This window comes from Grus americana, chromosome 9 (genome assembly GCF_028858705.1).
Source record: "Grus americana isolate bGruAme1 chromosome 9, bGruAme1.mat, whole genome shotgun sequence".
Lineage (NCBI taxonomy): Eukaryota > Metazoa > Chordata > Aves > Gruiformes > Gruidae > Grus > Grus americana.
The window spans coordinates 25,071,977-25,095,316 of record NC_072860.1 but is presented as its reverse complement, the minus strand read 5'-3'; the positions used below and the strand labels follow the sequence as shown (position 1 = coordinate 25,095,316).

At 39.6% G+C, this 23,340-nt stretch overlaps 1 protein-coding gene across 2 annotated transcripts in view; it reads right to left on the bottom strand.

Moving 5' to 3' along the window:
* The window catches only part of BCHE (butyrylcholinesterase), a 53,415-nt gene that overhangs the window by 7,054 nt on the left and 23,021 nt on the right, over positions 1–23,340 (bottom strand). For both annotated transcript variants that reach the window (XM_054835621.1, XM_054835620.1), the window contains exons 2-3: positions 20,663–22,184; positions 109–275 (exon numbers count right to left, since the gene is read on the bottom strand). In XM_054835621.1, the coding sequence (XP_054691596.1) occupies positions 109–275; positions 20,663–22,179 (1,684 nt within the window). In that variant the 5' untranslated portion in view covers positions 22,180–22,184. The remainder of the gene's footprint in view (positions 1–108; positions 276–20,662; positions 22,185–23,340) is intronic.

Sequence of the window (23,340 nt, the reverse complement as noted above, 5' to 3'; positions counted from 1 at the left end):
TTTGGTTACAAGTAGGAATGTAAAGATGTAAAATAAAGTACTATGCTAATATCAAGCAATAATCCTTGTATAAAAGTTATATAAAAGCACCTACAAAAGCATTTTTACCTGTCATTTCCAGGACTTTGGGAAAAAAAATATTCCAGAATCGACACTGCTGAGCACGTAGTTTTGTCAGTATCTCTGAAGTGTCGGTATTTAATGTCAAATATTTTTGTTCGGTACTGGTGAAGACTGGCCATCTTGTTCCATTAATCAGGGTCCCATTTGGAGTTCTAAATGAGAAAAGAAGCATTTCATTCGGAATGAGAAATTACCTCAACACATCAATAAAGCATTTTTTTATTATTATTTAAAAGTTATTTCAGCTAAAGTATGTTAGTTTGAAATTACTGAAGTGTACTCTTGTAACAACAGGGGAAAAAAGGAAGATAAATTTGATTTAACTTCATTTAGAAAAAAAGAACATTGTTTATATTCTCCTTTTGGGGTGTTCTGTGTTATCCCCAAGGGGAAAAAAGTTGATAAACAACCATATACAAACTATACTTGTAGAATTTGGAGATTCTCACAGAAGCTGTAAATTATGATAGATGATTTTAGAACAAAGTAACCAACCAGTTTAGGAGGTTGAGTGGTTGATGTTTTAGTTGGAAATAATAGATTGGACTAAATAGCTCAGATAAAAATACAAGTAAAGGTACAAATAACATTTAAACTTTGGATGAGAGCTATATTGGGAGAGAAAACAATTATTTCTTCTTAGGGAACAGTTCCTCCTTGAAGTATGCTGAGCCCCATCAGTGGAGTGCCAAACATGAGCAATCTCAAATCTTTTGGAAACCAGGGAAGAGGAACAGAGCGCTTGGCCCTTTATAAAACAGGCTCGGCACGTTAAAGGATCACAGCTGTTGGGATTAGAATAGTTGTGATAAATATTTATAATACAACACAACTTTTAAGGTTCTAGGGACAGACATATAGTTTCTCCCCTCCAAAAAGGACAGTATGTAGTATCTATATGACCAGAGAAAAAATAATTGGTTTAAGTGCGTAGAAAAAGAACAAAATGGGGAGCATTGCATAGGGGACAAATGAAACAGATTATGATTTTAGGAAAAAGATGATTTGTGACTGTTTAAAGTATAAAGCTACGTTAGCTCAGAAGAGGTTAAGAATACAAAATTATACATCTTATTGCAGTGCAAGCAGAAGGACTCCTTTTCTAGAAGCTGGTATAAAGGAATGTGGAGTTTAGGGCAGAAAACCAGTATCTGATGATTCTTGGTGGGATAAATTAAGGAGCGCTATTAGCTAAGTTAATTTGATTATCTCTACTTCACTTTTCACCAGGACTCTTCCCAGAAGGCAGCGGTCAGAGAGGAGTACAGGGTGTGTGGAGCCCACTGGAGTTCTGTTTGCCAAGAGTGGGAACAAGGTACCGGGTGTAGGTGGGAGCAGTCAGAGCACAAGGTTCAGCTGCTGAAATAATATCGATATCTCTTAGTCCATTCAGAATGCATCAAGTTTTCGGCCCATGCTTTAGCCTTCTGGAGTCTTTGGCATTGGCTGCTTACAGAAACGATGTTAGAGTAAGAGATTCAGCATGTCATTTCCTGAATTGCTCACTTCTTTACTAATTTTTCTTTACTAATTCAGCTCTGATTAACCTATGGCACCCTTTTAAACTGCACATTTATTTGTGGCTCACGAGAATGATGACTTAAGCAGAGCTGACTTGCACTTCAGTTCAAGATCGGAACACTAATGGTGCTGTCAGTATTCATTTAACTGCTTTTACGCTATGAAATAAATCATGACATTCCACATTATAACTTACAGGTGTGGGGTGGTGACACAATGGCTGCAGATGTATTTTACTAAAAGTGATTGAAAGAACTGTCAGATGAGCGTCGCATTTTGAAATACCTGAACCTGCTGATTATGACATTCTCTCTGCATTTCTAGGAAGCTAACTGTTCAAAGAAATGTCCAGTAATTTCCTTCTTAGCTTCATTATTGAAAATTTCCAAAGTTAAAAAGTAGCTCCCAGTTTCAGCAAAACAGAGATCACAGGAGTATAATTTTTAACTGGTAAGAACAAGTTATGATTATAACCTCATTGTTCTATCACAATTACCATTCATTCCTTCTTGCTAATACCTTCATAATGAGAACTGCAGTGCCCAGAATAATCTGAAAAATTCCCTGTTCTTTGCACCAAAGTTTAATAATGTTCATATAGAAAATTAAAAGTATTGTGAGAATATCCTTACTGAACAGAAAGGAATCGAATAGGCTGCACAACCTTGTCTCCGTCCATCTATGTTTGGACGGACATTCTTGGTAATAGATTATAGGAACTTGCTTCTACTGAAACAAAGCTCAAAAACCTCTATCTTGTGCATCTACCTTGTGAAACACCGATCGCCTTTCTTAGACCTCTGTCCATATCTACAAGCTCTAGTTGGGAAGACCTTCATTTTGTTTGCAGAAAATGTGAGCTACTTCACTGAATGTTTTTAGAAAGAAGCTAGCTCCTTTTCTACACACTTTTTAATGTCTGCAGGAGCAAGTCTTATGGCAATTAAGAAATACAATTATTGTAATTGCTTCCAGAGAAGAAATGTAAGAGGGGAAAAAAAAAAACAAAAAATAACAAAAAAACCCCAAACCCAAACAAAAAACCCACCTGTGCTTAAACTTTGGTGTAAACAGAATTTTTTTCATTATTTCAGCCATTTTTTTCCCCTTTGCATATGCCCTGGTGTTATAGGCTGGACTCTCTCCACTTTCTGGTAGTGGTACAGCAGGCTATTTATAGTTAATTACTTCATTAAGATATGTCCTGAAGACAACTGAACTTATTTTCTCATTAACTTGAAAAACAGAGCATCTTTTTGAGCTCGGTCTCCAGTAAAGCTGCTCTCATGTCCTACCTTTATACTTCTATGTGCTCTCAGTGAAGTTCAGGAGCCTTTTTTAGCCCTGTGCTCAGTGGAAGTTGCTTGGTATTACTCACTGTTACTGAGGTCAGGTTGTTCCTCCTTTGGGTATTGTATGTCCACAACAGCCAATAATATGTAATTCTCAAAACTCATTTATAGGGAATATGCTAGATTGGACATTGGAGTGAAGAGGGTTTTAGAGGAGCTTATTCACTGATAATTTTTATATATTTAATGTTCATCTTCAACAACTTTAGAAAGAGAAAGTTAATTTGGTTCAGATGGAAAATGCAATAACCTGAACACAGTTTTGTTAATCATAACATACGCGCATTATCATTCTCATTAATATGATCAATATAGCCTGAAATACAATACTCGCTCACTGCACATTTATTAATTGTTACATAGCATTACTTCCACAGATGGTTTATCGTACACATAAAAATATAATTAATCATCTACCTGTTTTTTGGTAATCATTCATGATATAAAGTACCTGTAAAATATTCACTTTATTTTCGTGAGTGAACTTTGAATAGTTTTCATTCTGCTGTGGTATCACCGTTTCTTTTGTACTGTTAAGTTATATTTTGATATAGTCCACAAAAGAAATATTTCTCTGATAAGTCTCTTGAAAACAGTTTTAGGCCTCATTTACCTTCCTAATGAGCACTGTAAACACTAACCATAGCACATGCTAGCTTAGATTGTCCCCAGCTCTCACTGTATTCCCGTTTAGCTGCTGTATTTGTAAATGGATCAGGTTAACATGTTGTGTGTTTCTCTAGAGGAAAAGAAAAACAAACCCCACATCATTTTAGCTGTCTAACACCAATGAATTATACCAACCCAAACTCACTAAGAGGTTCAGAGGCTGAAACACAATTTTACCTCCAGTCCCCGGTAGCCCCTTCCTCCAGACAGACAAATATTTGTTCTGCCTGGCTGAAGCTGTTCACAGAGATATTGCTCCCTGAGAGGAAGCATACACTAATTTCACCTGAGCGTGTGTTATTGCTCTTAATTGTCTCTTTGGTTGCAGCTGCCTTCCCTCCGACCTGCTCCGAGAAGAGCTCAGCAAGCTCGTTTGCCCGCAGCTCACCCCGCAGAGGATTTCCCGTTCCCCCCGTTGTGCGGAGCGGCGGGAAGATGGCCCCTCCACGCACCGCCTGCCCCCCTCCTGCTCCCATCGGCGTCCCCACCAGCCGCAGACCCCAAGTACGCTGTAAGGCAATTTCTTCCTTGGTGCTTCCTGCAGGTTATCACCAGACCGGCGTTCTGCTGGCATGGGTCTCGTTAGCTGAACGGGTCGCCAACTGAAATTAATGAAAAGTTATGATAATGCCGCTGCACCCTCTGCTTCCCCTGTGCGGGAAGAATTGAAATCAAATGGAGACCTGTTCCTCCTAGGCGCGACTTTATTGACTTCACCGCTGATGCTCATTTTCAATTTGGCCCCCTTTTCTTTTAAACAGCTGGTTTAAAGGGAGGAGAGAGTGAATATGAGTAATTTTTTATTAGCTTTCACGATTCCTTGCAGCTGTCAGGCAGCACTGGCAATCAGCTGTTTTTCATGGGATGGCGTTTCACGGTGTGTTTCCATGGGCACAAGATAACAGGGAGGGGGAACGGCCTTAGAGCGAATGCGACAGCGCTAACCCCGTCTCTCGCACGTTTTCTACAGTTGGATTGCAAAGCCTTTAAGAATTATGGAAATAGTCAGCTCAGCATCAAATAAGAAGCATACTGTAAATGTTTCACGCCAGGGGTAGCTCTGGGAGCGACGGATGGTTCTGCACGTGTCTATACTGAAAAAAAGGAGCTGCTGGAGCTCACGCAGTTGTACCCGAGGCCGCCTCGGAGCGGCCGTGCAAAGGCTACCGGCAGCCTGGGTATAAAACTTGATAGGAGTGAATGTAATTAATAATGTGCTGAGAGTTTGTGCTTGTACAAATACATATTTAACTGCTTTTTCTGTAGCATTGGAAATTTTGGTTGTGTCATCTCCTATATGCATTTTCTGCCTGCTGAAAGGGAATAAGATAGCACAGGGCAGAGAAATCCAAGGTTCAGGAAAAATGAAAGAAAGGATGAGAAAGCATCAACTGGGCTATAGTATCAACAGCTGATCTTGGTAAGGGGTTGGAAGCAGAGTTATCCGGTTTACAACCGAAACAAAGATGCCAAGCTAACCGATACCACAGACTAAACTCTCACCGCGCGACACGTAAACATGCCTGCTTGCTTTAATGAAGCTACAGGTTGATTTAAAAAATGATAGGATGGTAAGGGCTCCTGGATAACATCATCCTGTGATGGGTCCCCATCAAAGCTCTGGCCTCCAACTCTTTGCTCCCCCACGGGCCGGGCCGGGCCGGGCCAGCCTTTTGGGCCTCCTTCTGCAGCACAAGCCTGAGTCCCTCCTGCTGGTGCCGCCATCAACTGGCGATCACGCTGACCTCAGAGGACTCACAACGGGGAGAGCATACGCTTTGAGGAAAGGCCACAAGATTTGTACCTTAAAAATTTATCTCAGTTTTACAATTGCTTTATTAGTGGTTGTGTCAGGTGGAACACCATTAATCATCTTGGCACTAAGCAACATACCCAATCAAAATATATTTATTTATCTAACCCAAATGAGTAAACCTTTCCCCCCCAAGCCTGGAAGAAAACATTTTGTTGCTTTCCTCCTTTGCCACTTGGACGGAAGGGCACTCCTAATTAGCAGGAGAGCTGACGAGGAGCACCAGGTATGTCTGTGCAGCCTCAGCCCTCCGGAGCACCGCTCGCTGCAGAGGGGTGGGAAGCGTTTGCGGCATTAGTCAGGCGAACGTATCCAGATGTCTCACATAATTTCTAAAGGCCACGATGCATGTATACCTACATTCATTTTCTCGTTGCAATGTAACAGCTGTCAGGTTAATATCATTTTTGGGCGGTGGTGTGGTCCCCAGTAGGGTGACGGTGTAGTGACAGTGCATGTTTGCGTAAGGCTTTGCTTGGATGGTACGACTGGGAGATTAAAAGATAATTTTCAGCCCAGTCCTATTAAAAGAAGAGCAGATTTTACTGTTAACTACTGGTTGAATTTTCTCAAAACCTCAGACAATTTGGCTTAATGCCAGTTTCTTCATACCAGGCTATTAGTTTCAGATGACTCAGTGTTAAGTAGACACCGGAGAGGGCCGTGAGGTTGAAGACTCAAAGTCCTTAACCTGAGGTGCGGTCCTAGCTATTGGAACAAAGAAAATGAACCTGTTCAGGAAACATTCCTTAGAAGAGTTAGCAAGGGAAAGGATGAAGAAATATCTGTAAAATAACACCTGTAAAAAACCAAATATATATATTTACTCTAAAAACATCCCCAGAAACTCTAATTACTCTATAAACTTTCCATTCAGAGACTGAGGCCTGTATAAATCTAAAAGGCTCTCACTGCATGAACATGTAGGGTCCGTCTGATGCAATATCACCATCAACTGGGTCCACCTATGTATGATTCTGTACAATGAATTTATTCTTAGATTTTTTAAATTCAGACAGTTATCCAGACCATTTTCCCAAGTCAGCTAATTGCCTAACACCTACTAAAATGATTTGATCCCTGGATAAAATCTTTACATTATTCCAAAAAATTTTACATTAAATTGTACACATTGATGTTTTTGGTTATTAGAAACTGCAAAAGCTAAGACTAGATGACAGGGGCACTTTTCTGTCTGTTATCCAAAGCTTATGAACTGGCCCATTTGGAATAACAAGCAGGGGGAAGTGCCACCCCTAAATAAGTGAATTGGAAAGCTGACACACTATCACTCCACAAATACATATATTACATTTGATGGCGCTACTGCTACCAGTTGGTGCTCTTTATACATGATACCATGTAACAAGTTACCTCGCTGGTTTTTATTTAATTGAGACAGCTCTTCAGAGTATTCCTTAATATCAGCTAATCGCTAACCATCCTGCCGATTGAACTGATGGACCCTCTGGACAAATGCGCTGCCACACTTAATATTTTATTGTAAAATATTCTCTTAAGGTCTTTATCCTCTTAGACTAAAGGGAAAGACAGCAGCTATCTAATCTATCAGTTGAAAAGGCTGAGTGGTGCCATTTGTAGTAACTAAGCTCTAAAAATGACCATACTGAAAGGTGACAACTCAGACAGAGGTATTGTCAACCTGTGCAATACCGGGTGGTTGGAAAGCATCCGTGATTATCTGTTTCACACACTAAGCTTCCCTGCAGCCTCATGGCATCAGCATTCTCAAGGTATCAGGCCTGTGTTCCTGTGGCACTATGAAGAACTGGGGAACTTAGAAAAAAAATAATTGGTCATATTTAAAAACATTGCTCTATTTACTACAATTTAATTCTTGCAAGAACTCTTGCGAGTCTTGTAGTAATTAAACCTTTCTCATTTATTTGTTCCTTAATAAGATGCAAAAATCATTGGTTCTGTTTCTGCGACGTTTGAGCCTTACTCGGATTCCCACTGTCACGAATGAAAGGACTCACGATTGAGTACTGCAAGTCTGAGAGAGGTGGCAGATTTGAATCCTGCAAATTACTTTTCTTAAGTGGCTGTTTACGGGAAGTTCACTATATTCTGTTGTGCCCAGTTCTCACTCACAGATCACATACGTGAGTTCATTGTCTAGTGACTATGAAGAGCCCCTGATCCACAGCAAAAGGAAACCGCTTTGCAAGTTATGTCATAGGTAAATATTATTTCTTCTGCTGATCCTTGAAGAAATCTGCAGGATCCAGCTGGCATGCTTTTTAACTGACAGAAATTGGAGAAGGATCATGGCAGCTAGGCTTTCTTACACCTTCACGGCCTAAATAAAGCTCAGGATATTCCTTCCAGATTCCAGCTTGGTGACAGCAGTTGTGTGTTTAAATGTCTTAAACTATAAATTATCGTGGTATGCGCTATTACAACTGATATCAGTTTCAGGAAATGAGGCAACAAGCTGTTGCTTCTTTTTTGGTCTTATTGTGTTCTGCTCAAAACAGCCTCATGAAGCACCCATCAAGTTGAGAAGATTCTTGCTTGTGCATGTCTTGGTACTTGTTTCTGAGTTCCTGCTATATATATATTAGGGATTGACAAGGTAGGTCTTAAGGTATTGGCCATAAATAATCTAGTATTTGAGAAATTTAGATCCAGGATGTTCTGTCTTAGCTCTTTAGGCACGCTTGCAATGCATTTAGGAGCTCAGTGCCTGAAATCCCCGGCTCCTGGCTCAGAGTCTGCTCTGCTCTCAGGAGTAATAACGAGCCGGGTCAGCCGAGCCAGAGCTAATGATCGCTTCAGACCCCGGCTGTGTATTTGGAACCCCCTGGGCCCACGCTGGCACTGCTGCACGTAGGTCTCCACTGTGAAAGCACCAGCAAAGCTTAGTGCTATTTCAGGAACCCCTGCCCCAAACTCCACTATCTTTATATCATATGATGAGATGTGATTATCATGCAAGGTCTGGAACAGCAGTCCCACCGTTCTGTCTCAGAGACACTAGCACTAGAAACCTGAAAGCAAGTTAAAATGTCCTTTCCTGAGCAACTGGTAAAGTTAAATGTGACCAGACCTTTCTCTAAATTTAGCTCTAATTAACAATGAAGATCCACATTGATTTAAATTGTCCCGATATCCTCTGGGCCCCTCTGAGTGAGGACTATCAGACCTGTGTCTCCTGTCCTCTCAGCGAGTCTATACTACCACCCTCAACACCTGATGCTCAGAGATCCCACAATATCTCAGATGGCGCATCCCAAATACATGCATGTTCTGCACAGTTTTGAAGAGAGTCTAAAGAAGAGAGTGAGACCATGCTGAGCCTCGCAGCTTTCTCATCACAGAGCATTATTTCTGGCCAGAGAAAAGAAAGTAAGCTCTGAAAATGGAAAGAGCCTGTGATGCTGGAGGGTGCCACAATAAGAAGGGTGATTGGCAAGAGGGGAAAAAAAGCCAACAAAAAATCCCAAAAGTAAACAACCTAAAACCAGCAAATGATCTTCAACCTAATGGTATGACTTCAAGAAGACAAAAGATTTGAAGTTAAATTGAGTTCAGGGAAATGGATGAAATTTTGACATTAATGTGGAGATAATTTTAAACCACCAAAAATATGTTTTATCCTGTCTTGTTTTAAGAAATACTTATTGCTCAGCGTGATGTCCGCAGTCACACTAAGCTGAATATGACAAGTGTCTAATATAACATACCTACAACATATAATTGTAGTTGTTCACACATTTAGATTATGTATTGGGATAAAGCAGTAAAGAATTTTCAAATGTATTTTATTCCTTCTGTTTAACATGCCTTGCATCTGATAACTCAATTTGCATGGTGTTTAAAGACCAGCGCAGCACATTTTGAGGTGAATCAACTTACTAGTTAGGGACTGATCCAAATTCAAACAAATGGAACAGACTCGTTGACTTCAAAAGCTTTGGATCAGGTCCCAGCTGGAGAAATACCTGTAGCAGTTTACAAAAGAAGCTTTTTCTCCTTCTAGATAGAATTCACAATGATGATTTCACACATTCTCCAGGACTTCAGGTTTTGGTGTGAATATTCACAGTTCATCTTTACGTCACTTTTGAATAGACATAAGACAGGCAAAACTATGGCTTAGTCCTTCTTTATTCTGAAGGAATTTTTTGCCTTTTTTTTTTTTTATATTTCTGTAAAGTATTTTGTAACATCCTTATGCCCTTTCATATGGTATCAATTTTAGCTTTCAAGGATCTCTTTTCAAAGCTGTTATTTTTTTACACTCTTGGCTGCAGCAAGAAATCAGATGAAACTATAGGCTTTCGTCTTACTTTTAGAGGTTGAAGAGGGTTATTTGGAAATTGAAGAAGGTGCTGAACCTTCTGAAGCTTATGGAAGCTTCATTATTATGAAGCTAATGGAAGACGGTGCTGAACTTATTGAGAACTGAGGAGGAAATAACTGCCATAGAAGGGAAATAAAAGAATGAGTAGACAGGAAGGCACATGGCACTTGCTCTTTTATTCATCCTCTGAAACTGGCTTGTCTCCTCTACAGCCTCACTTCTCCTTCTCATGACCTGGAAAAACATAAACTTACATAGTGTTTTAACCAGAATTACTCCCTGGGACAAACCTAAAGAGACTGTGTAAAGGGAGAGAAAAATGTTTTTATTGCCATGGAACTATTAATACTGTGTTTTAAATTCCCAGCGGCTTGGGTGAAATTTGTCAGCCCAGCTGGTTGCGAGAAAGAATAAATACTGTACTCATATGTATATGATTGCTGTTTCCATCTCTTGCTTTCTCTCCCATTAATAGTTCATCCCAGACACTCAGAAATTGTTAGATAAATGGATCCAATGCTTTCCTTATCTCTAGAGACCAAGTTTTCAATACAGGCTGTGTAGCAGATACTATACTAGGATATAATATTTGAGATTTGTTTTCAATTGTAATTGCCCTAATCATGATTTCTTTTCAAGATGGATGATCCACATAGCCCTGCACCAAATAAAATCATCTAGATTCATTGGGTCCTGATGGACTTCATCATAGTAGCATTTTCTTGGTATGTTCCACTACTGCCACTGTTTTATTTCAGTGAATGGTAGGAAGAGCATAAGTCAGAAACTTCAACTACCATGTAATCTAGGCCAAATTGAGCAGTCCTATAAATGAAACCATTATGTAGCTTTCAGTAGCGTGTATATGTGTTATTGCTCCATCTGAAACAGAACCACTGATTCTTCATGATGAGAAATGTAAATAAGAAGTTACAGTGTTCATAACCCTCCAAATAAGATATTTTAAAAAATACAATTAAGTTGTTTTCTTATCGCTGTTATAAATTCATTGTAGGTTTGACATCTACAAGTGGAGATTACATATCTTTCTACAATAAACACATTCCAATTATGTCCAAGCATTATAACATCCTGTGAATCTGATTTCAACTACATTCTGGCATTAAGAGGGAGATCTCCAAACATAGATATTTGGACTGAGAGTCATGAAAGGCATGCTCTCAAGAAGAAATACTATATAAAGAGAGGAGGATATCTCAGCCTATTCAAAGTCCCTCTCTTTCAAAGTTGGGTGGACTTTTGTGGAAATTATAGTATGCAGATTACTTCATAGATAGGAAAAAACAACTATTTAAACCTCTAAGCATTTCCTGTTATATAGAAAATTCACTTGGAGGGTACTCCTTGAGAACACCATGGTGAATAACATTCGTGAGAGGCAGATATTTAAAACTTCATTAGTTAAAATAAAAATCATGCTATTTGAACAGCAGCTCCAGTAGAAAAAGTATCTCTCTGGTGTAAATTTGAGGCAACACTCTTTAGAGTTTGTATTGTATGAAATTAGGAAGTTGTCTTATGTTCCCTCAAGGAAAGGTAGAGAACACAGATGGTGGCTAGAGATGTCTGGGAAAGCAGATGATGGCAGCTTTTAATTTTCATCTGCACTAGCATATAATTGTGTATCATCACTAACTGTAAGCATGAAATGCCTGATTTCCACTTATGCAGCTTCTAGACTTGTGGGGACAGAATCTCACGAGTCCCATGACTAAATTGCTAACTACATTTACCCACAACTGACTTCTCTTGCAGCTGATTGGAAAAAAAATTAAACACCATATTGAGCTACCTTCAAAAATATGGTGTTAGGTAACCTCTTCTGCTCCTCATTTCCTCTTTTCTCCCCTTTGCCACTTCCCTGAAACAAGTCAATATCTTGTGTTAGGGAGTAAATTAAAATGTGTACCAAAAGGTTTCCATTCTTCATGTGAAATTTCTCAGTAGGACTTCAGATTAGTGTTCCAGAACCACCTGGAAAAATGGGGTTTGCAGACCTTTTAAACTTCAATTTCTGTCTCTTGATGATGAAACAAGGAGTAAGCTGCAGAAAAGTAGCATGGAATAAGAGTGCCCCTAAAAAGAGGATTAACCGTGGGTGAACACTAATTAGAATTTCACAGTGGCTTTTGCAACCATGTGTGTACATGCCTGCAAAAGTTATGATATAGGGAAAGTAATCCCTAAACCTAGATTATCTCTGAAGCATATTGCTTTCATATGTGAATCTGCCTTACACGTATCTCATAGCAAGTTCATGTGTGCATTTACTGCATTTCACTGTTCACAAACCCTTTCACCTCCCCAAATGGTTAGCAAGTGTCTCATTTTTGTCTCTTATGTTTCCATCTCTTTTTGCTCTTTCTCTCTTCTTTAGGTCTTTTCTTGCTCATCTAGCCTCTTGCATCCATTGCACTCCCTTCTCATGTTTTCCCATCTTCCTTACTCATGTACTTGCCATCAAACACTAAATTATTTCCATCCAAGCTTCTTATACCCACTCCCTAATTTAAGGTAGCAATCATACTATGGTTGTATTTCAACTCTTGGAACAGTTGTATCTCTGCATTCCTCTCCTTTCCCCAAAACATATCTGTGTAGGTTCTCTTCCCAGTTCCGGGCACAGTGGGGAACCATGTCCAGTACAGGCTCTTCTACCTATTTCTCTTGCAAGAATGGGAAAAGCCACATCCAAGACATTTCCCTTTCTTTTACAGGGTCAGCCAAAGGCAGCATAGCTCTACAAAAACCCACCTCAGAGAGATCCGCTTTCTCATTTCTTTTCTTGTGCCTGTGCGTGCATGTTTATGTGTCTCTGCCTCCGACACAGGGAGTTCACCTTGCTCAGTCCCAGGACCGTGCATTATCCCTGGGGGGTTTTGATTTTGCAGCCTTTGGCAATTGCATTAGAGCTTACCCTTTTCCATAAAGCATTGCCAGTGCGATATTCAAGGCAAACCTTTGCATTGTAGTTTCAGGTTTTAGTTTTATGTGTCATTCAATTACTCCTACAATATTTGGACATTTCCTTAATAGATGTTCTCACCTCATGTTTGAAAATAATAGTTTGACTCATCTGTTGGGAGAACAAAATTTCTATGGACGGAATTGCTTTTGCTGCACATATGGAAAGTAACAAGACATCTTCTTGTAATTTTGCAGTATTTGTAATAATATTAAGCCAATCTAAACCATTTGTATCCCAGACCTATTTTCAAAAGATGACTGAATCAAATACTCCTGGTTTCAGTTTTGAAATTCAATGACAGCTCGTCAGCTTGCAAGCCAGGAAGAGAGAGATGACTGCCAAATGAGAGTCTCTAGTTACTGATTTTTTCCATGATGCACTATTTCCAAATAGATTGCTAAAAAGATGTTTCCATTACTGCTTCTGAATATAACAATATGTATGGACCCTGGAAAGATGATGAGTCACTTTTAAGAACCCAAAACCAGAATGTGAAGGTAGAGAAACAGGAGTAAGTTTCCTAAAATTTGACTTTTTTTTGTTCATGACTATGATTTCCACATTTTTTTTCATGGCTCAGAGGTAATTCCAGCGAGTGTGAGAATGCATGTGCCCTTTTGGGTCAAAAATAGAATCATAGAATGGTTTAGGTTGGAAGGGACCTTTAAGATCATCTAGTTCCAACCCCCCTGCCATGGGCAGTGACACCTTCCACTAGACCAATTAGACTATTAAAGCTTTGCTTTTCCCTAACATGGGAAGGGAAGCCTTTCCTTTCCATATATCTTTTTGTATTTTTAGAAACCCTTCTCATGCCTCACACTCCTTTGGTTTTCACCTCACACCCAGAAATCTTCTGTTCTGGATTCTTGACCTGATCCAGTTAAATCACTAGTTTAGATGACAAATTACTTCTAGGTAAACATGAGATGCCAGAAGCAGCAGCAGCCTCAGGGAAAGCCTCTTGGTCCTGCTGAGCTACAGCTCCCGTGCATCTGAAGACCCTGTGAGGACCAGCACCAGGTCTCAGCTGAGCAGATCGAACCCAGGCACCTGCCTCTCTCGCCTCTCTCCCCGCGAACGTGGGCTAATCTCAGAAAGAAATACAAGCCACGGTAAATTTCTTACCATGAAATGGCTGAGTGGTATGTAAAACTTCCTAGTTTCTGAAGTATTAGAAAATTAAAAGTGGTTGGAGTTTTTTATTTTCCTTTTTCCCACAGTATATTCATTCCCTTCCATACATAGAGTATATAGGTCCCCAGTTCAATCTGCTGTCTGGACTCTATATGAGGCTGTTGGTTTTGTTCTCACTGTTCTGAAACTACTCTCTATAAACATGTTGTGATAAGTTGGTAACAAAAGCACTGAAATTTATTATATGTCTACCAGTGGAACATCAGGGAAAGGCAATAATAACCAGGAAAAGTGCTTCAGAGCTTTAGTGGGACAATCAAAGCCTCACAAATTCCCCTAAAACATAGGAGGAAATATTTCAAAGGCTTCACTTTATAGAAAAAGCTGCAAAGATTTGTTTCAGCAGTTGTAAAACTGGCAGTCAGACAAGTTTTGCCAGTTTCCTTTTATCCAAAACATTTTTCACAAAGCCTTAAAAATATTATCTTTGTACGTTCCACTACATTCTTATTTGAGTTTTCATCTCATCTGATTTGTCTGTCTCCTTGTCACTTTACGTCACTCACGTCTAAAGAATACAGTTACCAAATCTAATGAATAAAGTAACGCAAAAGGCATAACCTAGCAACCACTGATTTGGGATGCCATATATTTTTTCATGATAAATAAAACTTCCTCTTACTAGAGTTAGCAGAGCATTCTGCTGTGTATGATTGATAGTACCTGTTAGTGGCACTTGCTCGCTTTCAAAAGCTTTCTGAAGAATAACAAAAGTGCAGCAAAGAAATGAATTTTAAAAGTGTTTAAAAAGAGAAATTTGAATTCTTTTACCATGGATGTAATTTTAAAAAGCATGCTGGAAAGCATTTGGGAGAAGGCCACTGAAAGCTAACTGAATATTGCTAAAATTAACTCTACTTATACACAAACATAATCATACCAAGCCCTTCCATATGATATCACACTATGGTTTCCTGCTGAATACAATTTGGCCACATCTTTTTGCCGGTTTAATTTTGATGACATCTGGAATTTTATCAAATTATTTTAAGGCTAACAATTGATATTCAACTGCCAATGTTCTTAAATACAAGAATCAGCTGAGAACACCCTAGGTCAGGGTACATGGAGGAATTTTAAATCAAAGCGTAAATCAAGAACATTGATTTTGGAGTCTGTTCTTTCCTATAACCCAAATATTTTATTATACTTGATTTGTTCAGACAGTACCAGTAATAACCCTCTTTCTTCCCTTGCTGGTAGAACAGAGAGTTTTTGAGGACGTGACAAAAGTGTTGTTCTTTCAAGGCTCAAATACATGCAAAAAAAGGTATTTTATGAAATTATGCTGATAGGACCAGGAACAGCTCGCGTACTTGGTCAACCTTACTTGATACCAAAAGTTCAGTTGTTAAAAATTGTAGTGATAATGAAACAGAAGTGTTCAAGTGATGGAAAAGGAATTGCTGCACCTGGAAGCTTTTGTCTTCCAGTCCCAGGAATTTATTGGCATTTTAGTAATAGTTACCTTTCTCTGCACCTTAACGGACATCAGTATCCACCTCAAGATTGACTTGCGCTGATCAGTCAGGACGTTCCTACCTAGGCACTTTCTCCCTCAGTACACTGAATCCAATTTTAAAGTGAAAAGGCCATTGGAAGATGACAAGTGTTCAGCTGCTAGCAGACCGCAGACACCAGCACGCTGGGGAAACTGGAAATGCCCGGGACTGGAGGGCAGAGGCACCTCAGCCATGCTGGAAGGGCAGGAACTGGCTGCACCTCTCACAGAATACAGGACCGATTATTGGAGTGATGCTCTTCTAAACACTGTCAGTCATAGCATGGGATTTTCGTCCACGTGTAGCACAGCCTTGCAAGAGTCTAACAGATAATCTGTACCACCGATTACTTAGATCTGCTCTTGAAATCAATCCTAAGCGTATTTATGAGGAGAAGAGATGCTGCGAGTGTATAACTGGAGGGCACGTTACACTGCCAGTCTGCGTAGCCACAGCTCCGTGGTGGGTGCTTACCTGTGTCCTGTGGCCTATCTACGAGCATCGGGGTGAGCAGTAGCTAGAAGTGATCCAAAGGGCTGATCCTAAACATCACCAGCAGGAATCTTAGTGGCCCCCCAGTCTGTCCTTTCTTCAAGCTACTCCGCGTTAAGTGCTTGAACAGTCAGATCAACGAGGTAGTTTGCTTTTTTTCCCCTTCATTTTTCTCAGACTATTGATATGAAGTAACATTATTTATATGGGTAAATACTGCAGACAGTGATTAGCAGCCTGTCCCTACGTGCAGTAACAGAGGTAGTTATGGTATCCATAGTTCCAAGGGGTTCCCAAGCTGCTTAATCCTATTCTGGACAATGAACCTGCAGGGAATCTCATGACTGAAAAGCAGTGGGTTACTGTCAAAGACGACTATTTCAGCAGGGTCTTCACAGAATTTATGCGCATGTAAATATACGGTAGATTCCTATAAATGATGCTATTTCCTTGGGTACTGAAGAGATATTGGTGTATCATGACAGCATTTAACTTCAAGCCTCACAGATGAAATGTCAGTTTCTGTCTCCTACGGAATCATCTACATTGCCCATTTCCCATTCATATTCACAAATAAAAAAATCTTTATTTCTGTTAATTTTCCAGCGAAAATGGTCAGTTATTACCTATATATATTTTTAGCAAGGATGGGAAATAAGAAGTGCCTAGAGACTTGGAAAATTGCATCAGCTACTGATGGGGGTGGTGGTTGAGTGGGAAACTCTTGGGCTGGCTGAAAGTCTCCTTTTGTTTGCTGAGAAACGTAGAAAGCAAGAATTTCACGTACACTCTTGGGATCCTTTGAAGGAGTGACTTCTCTTTTTCTCCCTAGCATCTTTTCTTTTGTTCTTACATGACATTTGGTATTTCCAAGAAACAGAAAATGCTCCTACCAAGCATTTGGACTTTTGACTTTTCATATCACCATTTTTACTCCTCGTGCTCATGTGAGAATGAAAAGCAGAGAACAGTAAGGTCAAAGTGTGGCCTTGAAGAACCCTCGTGAGAAACACGGAGCCACGGGCTGCGGTGCCAGCGGTGACATGGGGCACACGGCTCCGCGTGCAGTGAGCCGGGCCACATCTCGGTCCCTCCCAACCAGAAACTACCAGGAGAAAACCTATTTCTTTCAGCTTTTGTTGCCTCTACCTTATCTCCTTTCCTCTGCGGGCTGCTCTTCCCTCCCTTCTGCTTTTGTACTTCTGCACATTAGAATATTAGGTCAAACGCCCTCAGTAAAAGTTGTGCTGTACAATCTTTCTGATTTTCATCTTTTTGCTTGATTTTCTCCTCATCTACTGGAGACATCAATGGTAAAGTAATTTTCCTCTCAGATGTTTGTCCTTTGATCGTGCCAGAGTTTACTATAAACATTATGCCAAATGGGGCTTCCCCAGTTCTTTATAAATGTCTGCTGTGTGGTCAAAAGTGCCGGGAAAACAAGGATCAGCTATTAGTTTTGTAATTATTAACATTTTTTAAATTTTATTTCCCCACTCATTGTACACTATGAATAATGTGTAACAGAGCCTAAGGGGTCTGTCTTTGGGACGATGAGGAAAGTGTCACCTAATGGGTTAATACCGATCTGATCTTTTCCTGGCACATAAATTGCAAGAGAGTATTGTCTACCCTAATAGTGATGTTTTTAATACTTGCGGTGGAAGCAGAGGGAGGGATTATTTGCTGTTTGCTGTGGAAACCACTTGAAATTCGATCTGTAGGCTAATCTAATTATAGTGCAAATGATAACCAGACTAGATGACAGGACCGTCTTCTATAAACTTAAACCTGAATGCACCTTATGTTGTTTAATTTTAGCTAACTACAGTGACAGGGACAGTCTACTCTGTTTTGCACAGCAGGTAATTGAGATTTTATATATGTATCTATATTTAAACATAGATAAATATATAAATACATACTTGTAAATACATATAAATATATGTATTTATATATAGATAAATCTATCATATCTTTTAAAGATGTTTATATTTAAATAATACATAAATATATAATATATTTTATATAATGTATAATACATTTTAAATATTTTATATATTTATGTAGATATAAAAGATTCATAATAGATATTTTATATATATATATGTGATCCAGGGGAAAGTAATAGTTCACAAAAAAGAAAATATATATTCTGAGAAATCTAATATAGACCCGAATTTCTCTTTTCCTGCTAAGAAATAGTTCTGTTTAATGGAAGGATCCACTATGTGTAGTATAAGAACCTGACTGCACACTCCTGTAGGGCAGGTTGTAAAGCTGCAGTATGTAATAAGGAGCCTTCACTCAGTCTACTCGCCAGGAAGGGCCTGATGACACCAGCTTCAAAGCAATGTTGTCATAGCATGTCTTCATGATGCAGGAACTGGTACCAAGCTTTACCTGACCTCATTGTGCAGACTTCATCTTGGGAATCTATCAATCAGATGCATTTTTGGCATTGAGAAATCAACCGCGCAGCTCGATTCCAGAACGTACACCCCTGCTGAATGCTTTTCTCAGTGCTATGGTCTTTCACACCAAATTCACATGGAGTGGTGTCATCAGGCTCCGAGTAAAGAGGGAAGCAGGAAGAGCTCATAAATTAAAGTTTAGATCAAATTTTACAAGAATAAAACCTGTATTAAAACATTATGCATTTGATGAGTATAGCTATCTGTATAGTAATTTTCTGAGTTCTAATATCCTCTTCACTTATACAAAAAATATAATAATTATATTCAACAAAGAAAGGGGAAAGAACTTATTAATGTAATTAATATTCCTAAGTATCAAGGCAAACAATCTATCACACCTATGGATAAGCAAATCTGTCAAAAAAAGAAAAAAAAAAGGATACATTTAAAAATAAGCTGTTAGTTCACCTTGGAGCGTAACATAAAGGGACTACGCAGGGCTCGGGCAGCGGCCAGGCTGCCCGCAGGTTGGTGCCAGCCCCGAAGCGCAGCGTGTTTCGGAGCAGGGCAGGCACACGGCAGCTCCTAGCATAACACCACGGTCACGGCAAATAGCACTGTCCTGGGATGAGTAAACAGGGGAATATCAGGTTGAACTAGAGGGGACGGATGACAGCTGTAATTAGGACTCTTTGGGGACGACAGTGTTTGGTTCTAACAAGGAAAGTTCCAACAAGGTGTTGAGGAGTCACAGTGTTAAAGAAGATGCATGGTTATTATTTAAGGACCTGAAAAATGCATTCTAGTGAAAGCCTCAAGAGTGTAACCTGTTTTGTTTAAAAAAAAAAAAAAAAGGAGGATTTAACAAAGAAAAAAAGGAGGGGGATTAAGGGTTATTTGCATGGAGCCTAGAATTATCTCTATATGAAACACAAATCATAATGTAAAGCTTAGAAATTGTCAAGAAAAAAATAGTGTCTGTAAATTGGAGAAGCAGAATAGGCAAAACACAAAACTTCCTTTTATAACTGTAACTGTTTAAATGTTATTAAGCTGTAGAACCTACCAACATTAGTTCTGGCTTTCCCTCACTGGAAATGTTTAAGTCCCACCTGTGTTTTGTGTTATGTGCAAGGTTGTAAGGACTAAATGAGCACAGTGGTCTCCTCTGATTTCTAATCTATTAAGAGAAATAGTTAGAGCCTTTTCCAAAGTTGATTTCAGTCTTTACAAATCTACATATCCTTCACAAACCAAATGAAGAGTCCAGCATGGAAGTAAAATTAATGAAGGATTTTAAAATGTAAGTTATTTAAACATTTTTACAGTGTGAATTAAATGTTTGATTGTATGTTTTCACAGTTACAGATTTTTATATATATAACTTTCTCAGGGGAGAGCACAAACTGTGCTTCTGAGGAGACAAGATACCTCGCCATCCCATCAGGTTTGCAGCCTTGAGACTAATCGTACACGACTGTGGTAGCGGCTGTTTTTCTTATCGCACTGAGATGTTTTCATTTCAAACTGAATATTGCACAACCCCGCCATGCAGAGCGAGGGCTGTCTCACTTCTCTTGGGCTCCAGCTAAACAGACTGAATGAGGGGTTGTATTTAATCCATTTCAAACATCCAAATGAAATATGCTTATTTGCTTCTTAGGCAGGCGAGGACATATTTCACTTAAAGATGAGTCTAATGGAAATAGCAAGTGCTTTGTCATGGGCTTCAGTGAAACCCAGGATTATACTTACAGCACACATGGGAAGACAGGCTTTCTGAAAAGAATATCCTGCAATTCCAATCACTTCATCATGTGAACATAATATACCTCCATATTATACACCTGCATGTTCTGAGCAAATTACATCTTAAAGGAAATGGGGCTTTTTGCTCCTACTTCTACTGTTGGAAGCCTTTCCCTGAATTTGAAATATTTTGTTTCTAAAACTTGAAACCGTGACTTCCTTTGTATCAACTGCTGCCATGGCAAAAAAATGTTTTGTATTTGCTTTTACGGGTGGATACACATTGTTTTCTTAAGATCATCCAATACAATGAGCTATGCATCAAGAGTTTGTTCTACAAAGACAGTGTTTTTATCAGAACTAAAACAGGAATTCTGGATAGCCGAACAATTAATCCTTCCTCAATAGTCTCATCAGGCTTCAAATCACCATCAAAACGGTTAGGGTTTTTCCACCTATGAAACAACAAGCAACTGACCAAGCAAACAAACTTCCATAGTAAACTTACCCAGTTTTTGCAAAAGTTGCCCAGTATCTCAACATGGACCGGCTTAAGATTTCTTCAGCTTTAGTGTAATTCACTCTTCTTTCTAGGGGCAATCCGAACACAAACTCGATCTCATAACCATGCATTACTCCCATCCACTCTGGCCAAGGGAGCTTTGAGGATCGGTGTTCAAAGAAATAAAAAAATGCATTGTGTCCTACTTGTGCAAATTTTTTGGTGAATTCCATGGCAGGACATATTATATTGTAGTCACCAATAACATCATCCATGGCATCACGATAATGTTCTGGCTTTTGCTCATTTTCCCAATCTGTATACTGAAAAATGATCGATTCTATCGCAAGTTGGCTTGCTTCTGGGAAGGACAGAGTTAAAGCTGCTTCAAATTCTGTTTTATTGATCAAGCTATCGCTATCCTTGCTGAAGCCAGGGACTCCATATGCTAGAAATGCTGATCCTTCATCTTTATTAACACCGACTAAGATCTGTGTTTGTTTGAAAAGGCCATTCTCAATCAATGTTTCTGGCATGTCCATGAGAAAATCACCATCCACAGTTGGACAAAAATATACTTGCAAAAGAGAGTCATATGTTATAACAAAAATTTCATTCTCCAGTATATCCTTTGGGTCCTTGTCTTGGAGGCAAAGAATTAGCTCTGTCTCGTTGCTGGTGGGACACTGGAGTTGTTTAGCTAAAGCCACTGTTCTGTTTCTGGCTTCAGATGCTGTTATTGCAGCCCAAGGGGCATTTGCAGATCCACTTTGCATGATGGCTCTTGTGAATAAAGGATGGCTTTTAGGAGAAAGGATATGGTAGCTGACAGAAGCCGAGCCAGCGCTCTCTCCAAATATAGTCACACTTTTTGGATTGCCTCCAAATGCTGCTATGTTCTCCTGGACCCACTGAAGTGCCAATCTTTGATCAAATAAACCTGCATTTCCAGGAGCTTCCTTGTTTCCTGGCAAAGCCAAAAATCCTAATGCACCAGTCCTGTAGTTCATGGAAACTACAATGACTCTTTCTACCCTGGCCAGAAACTTGCCATCATAGACTGGTAGGGAAGTCGACCCACTCTCAAAGCCACCACCATATATCCACACCATGACAGTTGCATTCTTTGGTTTGGGAGAAGGAATCCATACATTAAGGTATAAGCAGTCTTCACTTAGATTAGTTTTTGGATTCCACATCTCTGATCCAGGAAATCCCGGGTAAGTTGTATCTATAAGCTGGTAACAAGAGTTTGCATGTTTTGTGGCATCCCAAACATCTGACCACTTCTCATGAGGTTCTGGTTTTTGAAATCTCAGTCTACCGACGGGTGGCTGTCCATAAGGTATTCCAAGGAAGGCTGTCACAGTTCCCCCCAGTACCTGCAGGTTTGTCCCTCTGACTCTGCCTTTCTTGGTTGTAATGATGTTATCTTCAGGCATTACCTTCCTGATGAACATATACAGGAGAAGAAGCCACATAAGAAATCTGGTGTAGAGATTTGTACCATTTGTCCAAATCATGATGCCTGAAACACAGGAAAAAAGAAATTCAGAATTAGTATTGCAATATATCAATACCAGAGCCAAAACAGTTTATTCAAAAAAGGTGTAGGTCATCCCAAGGCAATTGAAAATAAGATGGTGCTGCTGCACAAGGCTCAGCAGTCTTTAATCAGAAGTTCTTGTTAGTTGTGTTGCAAAGACTGTGTTTAGTATTTAGTATGTGGTACAGTGCGTCAGAAAAACTTTGTCACTAAAAAAACCATAGAACTGAAGAAGCCAGGCCAGGGAAGGTAAAGTCATATAAGCAGACTCCGACTACTTCAGTTAGCAGATGACTTAACCACTCGCATTTCCACTGGCACGATGAACATTTTATGACCTGTGACGGAAAACACCATGCCCGACTAGCCATTACTCTGTTAGAGGTTACTCTGGCGATTTGTATTCTCAAATCAGAGAGTCATAACAAACATCACTAGGCACAGAATTTTCCACACATAAACACGCACCCGATGAACACTGAAAAGGGGCTTGAAGCCAAGCTTTAATCCAAGGATTTCCAGGTCCACTTAAGTTTTGAACTATATGCCTGTGTCACAGCAGATGCCTGGGCTGAAGACGCCATGGAGACGGCATTGCTATGAACTCAAAGCACTGGGTGATTTCACTGTCCTACTCATATGTCTTAAGATCCAGAGGTGTTTTACAAGGGAAGCACATGAAGGACCTCTGAACTGACTGTCAGTTCATCAGCTCCCGCGGGCGCCTGCCTACAGAGGTACACCAAGACCTAAATGAAACATTTCTTTCAAGAGCTTTTTTTCTCTAAAGCAACTTCACCAAGTTAACAACCATCATAGTCACTAGAAATAGCCATACTTCTGCTACTTCAAACGAACATTAAAATGCAAAAAAGCCAAGGATTTTTCAATATATGTAGGTGGCGCCTAATAATTTAGTCTTTGTTTCCTGAGAACTTTTCAAAGTGACAGTTAACATTGTCTTAAAGCTAAGGGTATAGATGCTGATTATGCGCCACGTTTAAGCATACTAATAGTCCTATTTACTCCAACATTTTCAAATGCTGTAAGAACCCCAGTATCTTGCCCTTGCAAGTGAAAAGTCAGAAAAAGACTATTTACATAAACCCATTTCTACGGCTTACATATTTGAAAATGC